The sequence below is a fragment of the Canariomyces notabilis genome (genome assembly GCF_033297395.1).
Source record: "Canariomyces notabilis strain CBS 508.74 unplaced genomic scaffold N656scaffold_1, whole genome shotgun sequence".
In the NCBI taxonomy this organism is placed as follows: Eukaryota; Fungi; Ascomycota; class Sordariomycetes; order Sordariales; family Chaetomiaceae; genus Canariomyces; species Canariomyces notabilis.
Genome location: NW_027041823.1, coordinates 2,274,380 through 2,282,104, shown reverse-complemented (window position 1 = coordinate 2,282,104; position 7,725 = coordinate 2,274,380). Strand labels below are relative to the sequence as shown.

General features: G+C 55.6%; 3 protein-coding genes across 3 annotated transcripts; 2 read left to right on the top strand and 1 right to left on the bottom strand.

Moving 5' to 3' along the window:
• Positions 1-789: 789 nt before the first annotated feature.
• On the bottom strand, positions 790-2,279 carry N656DRAFT_773899 (NAD(P)-binding protein). Its single transcript, XM_064814157.1, has one exon. The coding sequence runs from the start codon at positions 2,021-2,023 to the stop codon at positions 881-883; it is 1,143 nt and encodes a 380-aa protein (XP_064675288.1). The 5' UTR covers positions 2,024-2,279; the 3' UTR covers positions 790-880.
• Positions 2,280-3,244: 965 nt separating this feature from the next.
• Positions 3,245-4,797, top strand: N656DRAFT_744266 (aspartate-semialdehyde dehydrogenase; the record flags this gene model as incomplete). Its single annotated transcript, XM_064812876.1, has 3 exons — positions 3,245-3,272; positions 3,334-4,326; positions 4,383-4,797. 3 exons carry the CDS (start codon positions 3,245-3,247, stop codon positions 4,448-4,450), a joined length of 1,089 nt encoding a protein of 362 aa, XP_064675287.1. The 3' UTR covers positions 4,451-4,797.
• Positions 4,798-4,877: 80 nt separating this feature from the next.
• N656DRAFT_722578 (RhoGAP-domain-containing protein) lies at positions 4,878-7,725 on the top strand. The gene is made up of 7 exons (XM_064812502.1): positions 4,878-5,293; positions 5,357-5,410; positions 5,496-6,114; positions 6,165-6,355; positions 6,412-7,156; positions 7,220-7,369; positions 7,426-7,725. Exons 1-7 carry the CDS (start codon positions 5,135-5,137, stop codon positions 7,704-7,706), a joined length of 2,199 nt encoding a protein of 732 aa, XP_064675286.1. The 5' UTR covers positions 4,878-5,134; the 3' UTR covers positions 7,707-7,725.

Genomic DNA, 7,725 nt, shown 5'->3' with positions numbered 1-7,725 from the left:
CGCTGCAATCCTCTGGCTCAGCTACCCAGCGTTACGGTAAGCTTCGAGAGACCCTGTAAATTCAATACGCGTGAGTTGCGGAGAGCAAGTTCATTTCTGTCCGTCGACTTCATTTCCCCGCATCCGGATTTATGGCGTTCAACCTCAAGCAACAGGCAGCAAGGAAGACTTGGAAACAGTAAAATACCTACCAACTAATATTATGAAGATACCTATGTACGGGAAGGGAAACGACGGCTGTCGAGTTGATGTCGTCATAGATCAACCGCCAAGTGTCGAGCTCCATGTCAGGATGGAGGACAAGCGTCTAGAAGGAAAGGTATGTGTAAGTACTAGTACAGTAGTAACAGGCCATCACAGTGGTTAACAGAGTGGTTACAGAAGCAAGGAGAAGGGCCGATGTATCTTGCTTTAGGAACTGAGTAGGTAAGTAGGTGGCGAATGGGCACGTGTCTACAGGCACCCGGGGAACTAGGAGAAGTAAATAGTCATGTGCTCAGTCTCAAGCACATGAATACTTTAATGCTCGAATCACCTCGTTGACTTTCGCCGCCTTCGCTATTCAACGGACAGGGGTGCCAGCGGTCTTACCCAGACATAGGTAAGATGTCGTGGATGTCTAGCAGGTGTCCTTGGAGACGCTAGAAGGATGCATGTAGTGTAGCAGTAATTATTTGTCTAGTAGTACTCGTAGAGCCAGCATGCAAGCATACCTATTGGCGCTCTTGTAACACCAAGCTGCTGCTCTTCGTGATGCCGAGGTGAGGAAACAAAGTCATTCGCATTCAAACACAATACTAATTTCATGTTGACTCTAGTAGTATGTAAGGTATGAATGCCCAATGTAGCCAAAGCTATATCAACTCCGATCCGGCCCCCTTTACCTTCGCCGCCCACCAAAATATATCCCCCATATATCCTTTACGAACCCAATCCAGCCGTTGATCGCCTTCACCGTGTTCATCAAGCTGAGATACCGCCAAACAAACGTCTCCACTCTCTCAAAATCATGCCCATAAATCTCCCACACAGCCTGCCGCCGGCCGTGTTCACCCCTTCTCGCCAGCCTAACCCCTACATCTTCCCCATCAACTTCCTCATCAACCACGTCCATCTTGGGCCCAATCATCAACGCCCTGCCGACAATCCCCTCGTCAGCCACCAACCTAGTGGCCGCATCCACCACATCGTCCAACTCAGCCATGGGCGCGCCGGCCAGCAGGGCCAGGGCGCCCTTAGTGATAATCGGTGTGTCAACGAAGTACGGGTTCAGCACGTTGACGCGCAGGGAGCGCGTGACGTAAGCCGTGCCCCGCAGCGCCCGGAACAGGCCCATGACGCCGTGCTTGGACGCCGTGTACTCGGCCTGTCCCGGAAGCGGCGCCACGCCCGCGATGGAGCTGACCAGCAGCAGATGCCGGTCGCGGCCCGGCGGGTTGCGCGCCAGGTACCATAGCGCCAGGTGCGCCGTGTACATGACCCCCGTGAGGTTGACGGCCAGCACGTTCAGCGGGGGTTGTGCCGGCGGTGCTGCGGGGTGGTGGTCACCGCCGGCAGTTGTTGTTGGGTCGAGGCGGCGAGGCCGGTCGAAGTTGCTGTTCGGGTCGGCCACCCCCGCCCCGGCGACCACGGCGTCGATGGACCCCGTGGGGCTGCCGGCCAGGGCGGTTTGGAAGAGGGAGACTTGCTCGGCCCACGAGGTCACGTTGCAATGCTGGTAGGCGAAGTGCTGCTGCTGCGGCTGGGTAACGGTTGACGGCTTGGAGGCGGAAGAGGAGGAGGAGCGCAGCTCGGCGACCAGGGCCTCGCCGGCAGCGTCGTTGACGTCTCCGATGATGATGTGAGCGCCGTGGCGGGCCCAATGGCGGGCAAAGGCCGCGCCGAAGCCCGAGGCGCCGCCCGTGATGAGGATGGTCTTGCCTGCGAGCGTCGACGTGTTGTAGGGCTTGGTGCAGTCGACGGGAGGGGACTGCCCGACTTTGTCCACCACACTCCAGGGGTCATCGGGGGTCGGGACCGTCATGGCGGCGGGTTGAGTGTTTGGTGTCTAAAGTAAGGTACGGAGAGTTAGTCATGCCTTTGCAGACCGTGGTTCAAGACTGGATTGCCTTCTCCTTGGCGATCAAGTGCGAAGTGTAAGTGGTTGTCTTACCCACGCCGCGGAGGCCAGACCCGAGCAATGAGAGCACCGAGAGCTGTGGGAATTGTTGAGACAGGCCAACTCTGAGCAACATTACGAATAAAAGAGACACATCATCTTGGTCATATTTATAATGAAAAGAACAACAGCCGCAAATCATATTCCCTGCGCCGCATGGGGGCCACAATGCAGGTGAGATTAGGTAGTGCGCCGCCTGTGGAAAGCCTCCCGGACACGGCTCCGAGTCGCCCGAGTCCAGGACTCGAACGAGGACGGTTGAGCAAAGGATGAAAGAACAACATCGCGTGAAAAATACGTACTGCACGGTATGGTAGTCATATAACGTTAGATGCAGGATTCAAAGGAAGGCATGAGCCCTTTCCTTCCCAGCGGTCGTGCAAGATGCCCTGGTATTTTCAGCGAAGACATTGCGGCCGTTACTGATCGTGTTCCTTGCGTCCTTCTTCACCGCTCGGACGCCACGGGCCGAAAATGTCGGAGACGGAATGGTGGAGAACAAGCGAATTCAGGGTGTCATGAACTCGGGGCTGAAAGCTTGGCTTTCTTGGCCAGGGGCAGAACTAACAGCATTGTGCTGTAATTACACATGTAGTTAGGGTGAGGAAAATGATCCCTGAGAACAGAGCTGCAATTGTATGCTCCCTGTGCACTCAATAAAGCCAATCAGAATACCGTCGTCACTCTGATAGGGATAGTGTTGGTATACGACTCTCGGGTCGACATGTCACAAACACCCTTTGGCGAAGATAGCCAGCCCTATGGTGCCTTACGCTACAGATGTATTTTACAGTACCCCGTATGTCTGCACATGGATGCGTATTGTATGTACTGTACCGTACGTGTACTTCGTACGTAACGGTTTGTGGCCCCCATCCCGCCAGGGCGGGAGACGAACCCCACTGGACCCCTCCGATTGCGGGACATGGCGGGGCATCGACTCCAATGGCGAACAGAAATCTTCATTCACCGAGCGTCGGATTGGGCAAATTGACTCACATGTTTCTCGATATAACCCCCTTGGTAGTACTCTGATCCCGAATACTAAGTGAATTCCATATTCATCAGATCATATCAACTTCTACGATGCCTCAATTACCCACCAAAAACTGCGGTACGTAGACTTCCAGCATCACAAGCCATTCTATAACTGACCGTCCATGCTTCTCTCACAGGCGTCTTGGGCTGCACCGGCTCGGTGGGCCAGCGCTTCATCCTACTGCTCCAGCAGCACCCATCCCTCCGTCTCGTGGCCGTTGGCGCCTCTTCGCGATCGGCCGGCAAAAAGTACCGCGACGCCGTCAGATGGAAGCAGTCGAACCCAATCTCCCCAGAAGTCGGAGACCTGGTGGTGCGTGAGTGCAAGGCGAGCGAGTTTGCCGACTGTGACATCGTCTTCAGCGGCCTCGACAGCGACGTTGCCGGCGAGATTGAAAAGGAATTCCAACAAGCGAACCTGGCCGTATTCTCCAACGCGAAGAACTACCGTCGCGACCCACTCGTCCCGCTCGTCGTTCCCACCGTTAACCTCGACCATCTAAGCCTGATCCCGCATCAGCGCAAGATTCATGGCTTGCAGAAAGGTTTCCTCGTGTGCAACAGCAACTGCGCCGTCATCGGCCTGGTTATCCCGTTTGCCGCGCTACAGGGGCGCTTCGGCAAGATCGATACCGTCTCGGTAGTGACGATGCAGGCCGTATCGGGTGCAGGGTATCCTGGCGTGAGCAGCATGGACATTATCGATAACGTGGTACCCTTTATTCAGGGGGAGGAGGACAAGCTCGAGACGGAAGCACAGAAGATTCTGGGCAGCATCAACGCTGATGCGACCGCCTTCGAGGAGCAAAAGACGCTGCGCGTGTCGGCAGCGTGCAACCGGGTCCCCGTGATGGATGGCCACACAGCATGCGTATCGCTGCGCTTCGCCCAGCGCCCTCCGCCGACGGCAGAGCAAGTGAAGGAGGCCATGCGCACCTACGTTTCCGAGGCCCAGAAACTTGGCTGCCCGTCAGCTCCTGAGCCGCCTATCAAAGTTTTTGACGAGCCTGATAGGCCGCAGCCTCGCCTCGACCGCGACTTGTCGAATGGCTACACCGTGAGTGTTGGGCGTGTTAGGGAGGACGAGAGCGGTATTTTCGACATCAAGTTCGTCGCCCTAAGCCACAACAGTAAGTTCCCTTCCTGCACTGGTGATGTTCTGATCGCATTGCTGATACCGCGATAGCTGTCATCGGTGCTGCAGGCTCGTCTATCTTGAATGCCGAAGCTGCGATATTGAAGGGGTTTGTGTAGTAAATGTATGAGAAGAAGTTCATGGTTCGACTCGCCCACTCTATCAGGCGAAGAGGGAGGAGAGGGCCGCAGCTAGGCCCCACTGGATCGGCTTTCGTCTCCCCGCTTAAGCATGGTCCAACAGATATAAATAGCGGTAACGCACTAGTAAATTGACCTCAAACGCGTTTGAAAATATTCAATGCGTTTCGCAAATCACTTACACAACGCATTGTACCTAGTCAGAGGTCATTGGGCCTTGCTACTCAGACAGAGACTTGTCTCGCCAAAGTACATTCTCACAGGGGTATGTTTGACAGGTTTTCGTTCCCGTCGATGTCGGAAGCGGGATACAATATCATTGGTGGCAATCCTCCCGCATTGCGTATTAATGTGGTACCGAGCAAAAGCTATTCCCCACGTTCGTGTATCCGTACGCGTAGTTACAGTATTCTCCCAGAGATTCGTTCATGCCCACCATCAATGTCGTGTATTTTTCGTTCACTTCCTCTGAAAACGGGCCGTGCAGACCCTGGAGCCACCTACCTTACAGGGGATGACCTAACCGTGCCATCATAGCAATGCCTGACCCTGAATGAACCTGCCCGAGAACTTCCAGGTTCCTGACGGCTACACAGCACCCAACAACATCCCCATCGCCAGACCGACATTGAATTTAGCCGTCCTTTCAGTTTCTCAGCCGCCATGTCACCGGGAGAAACAGCGGCGCCGGTTCCCGAGAAGGAAGCCGCAACTCCAACGGCAGCAGCACCACCACCACCACCGGCAGGAGCTCTGGCACCGGCAGCGGCAGAGCCGAGTTACGAGACAAAAGCGCAGGTTCAAGATGTCTTGACATCGGAGGTGCGCACTCGGTCCGGACCGCCTGTCTGCCATGTTTGCGCAAACTAACTTGTCTCCCGCTAGATTGGCATCGTGGTGATGCTCAACCGATTAAAGCAGAGCATTGCCTCCGCGAAGGTCTGTACATACATATGACATATTCCTAATGGTTTTGGAACAGCGTTCATGCTGTTAGGACTAGGCTAATTGCTGTTGAGGACAGGAGTTTGCCCAGTTTCTCAGAAAGCGTTCTATATTAGAGGATGAGCACGCGAACTCGCTCAAGAAGCTCTGCAGGCTGTCGCAGGAGAATATGCAGCGCGGCGAGCACCGAACCGGTACCTTTGCCGCCGCATACGACGAGATGATGGTCGTGCACGAACGCATGGCCGACAATGGGATACAGTTTGCGATCTCGCTGCAGCAGATGTCCGAAGACCTGACAGAGCTGGCCGCCATGGCCGAGAAATCAAGAAAGGGCTGGAAGCAGAGTGGGCTGGCCGCCGAACACCGCGTGGCCGAACTGGAGGCAGCGATGCGCAAGTCAAAGTCCAAGTACGATGCGTTAGCTGAGGAGTACGATCGCGCTCGAACAGGCGACACGAGCGGCCGCCAGGGCGGGAAAATGTTTGGATTCAAGGGCCATAAGACGGGCGCTCAGCACGAGGAGGACCTGCTCAGGAAGGCTCAGGTGGCAGACCAGGATTATCAGGGAAAGGTACAGGTTGCAGCAACCGAGCGGAGTGAGCTCGAGACCAGGATCAGACCCGAGACTGTACAAGCACTGCAAGACCTTGTCAGGGAATGCGACTCGGCGTTGGCATTACAGATGCAGAAGTTTGGTAAGCTCGCCTGGGTCATGAGAGCCCGGAGATACTGACCATACTCACAGCTTCCTTCAACGAGAAGCTCGTTCTCAGCAACGGCCTGTGTATCAGCCCCCTGAAGAACGGTGCCGAATCGAGGAGTTTGCGAGAGTGCGTCCTCGGCATTGACAACGACAAGGATCTCAACGACTACTTGAGCAGCCAGCATTCCAAGCTGCCCCCAAGAACGGCGCTACCCAAGTATGAGCGCAATCCAGTATGTCTCTCGTTGGCATTCAAATTTTCACTCGCGTGACTCTTACCCCTTTTCAGGTATTTGACACATCAAATCGTGGGACAGCCAACGCTCCTCAGGGCGCTTCCCAGCCACCAGGCCCAAACCCCGTCCCACCACCGCAGACTGGAATGTTTCATGCAAACGCCAGGTCTAGCACCTTTTCCGATCTTCCCATGTCCCCACCGAACCAGGGAACGCTGGGGCATAACTATAACCAGAGCACGAGCTCGATCCCCATCCTCGGCGGTCCTCCCCGGCCATCCTCTCAACCGCAGCATGAGAGGAGCCTCAGTCACAGCAGCGCGATGAACCAGCCTCATAATGACGCCACCGGACAGCAGTACCGAGGCGCCGCTCAACAACCATCCCAAGTTTCCAACACGAGGTTTAATGGGTCATACACCTTTGGGAATCCTCAAGGACCGCCGCAATTAGGCGCACTACCTTTCCAGTCCAGCAGCCAACCCCAGCAGCCTCAGCAAGTACCCTATACACAACCACCCCCACAGCAAGGAGGTCCCATGACGAACCCGCTCCTGCAACATCCGCCATCGCAGGCTCGCAGGCAGTCACCGCCAGCGGCGCCACAAATGGCCCCGCCCCGCCCGGTCTTCGGTATCAGTCTGTCTAGGTTGTACGAGCGGGACGGCTTGGCGGTTCCAATGGTTGTTTACCAGTGTATCCAAGCTGTGGACCTATTTGGCCTGAATGTCGAGGGCATCTATCGGCTTTCTGGCTCTGTGCCGCATGTCAACAAGCTCAAGAATCTGTTTGACACAGGTACGCAACACCGTCTTCATCGCTCTCTTGTGATCTAGTGGTGTCAACTGATGCGTCTTGCAGATTCGAGTTCCAGCAACCTTGACTTCCGAAACCCCGAGAATTTCTTCCACGACGTCAATAGTGTTGCCGGTCTGTTGAAGCAGTTTTTCCGGGATTTGCCGGACCCTCTCCTGACCAAGGAGAACTACCTTGCCTTCATTGAGGCAGCGAGTGAGTCCTGCTCTCAACTCTCTGATAAGCCCAGTCTTTCTAACCGGACATGGCAGAAAACGAAGATGACACAGTCCGCCGCGACTCCCTGCACGCCATCATCAATGGCCTGCCGGATCCCAACTACGCAACCCTGCGCGCGCTCACTCTGCACCTGCACCGGGTCATAGAGAACTCGTCAACCAACAGGATGAGCTCCCAAAACCTGGCAATCGTGTTCGGCCCGACGCTCATGGGCACGGCGCCCGGCTCCAACATCTCGGATGCCGGCTGGCAGGTCCGCGTGGTCGACACCATTCTGCAGAATACTTACCAGATCTTTGACGAAGATGACTAGCATTTGGCCTAGGTCCACC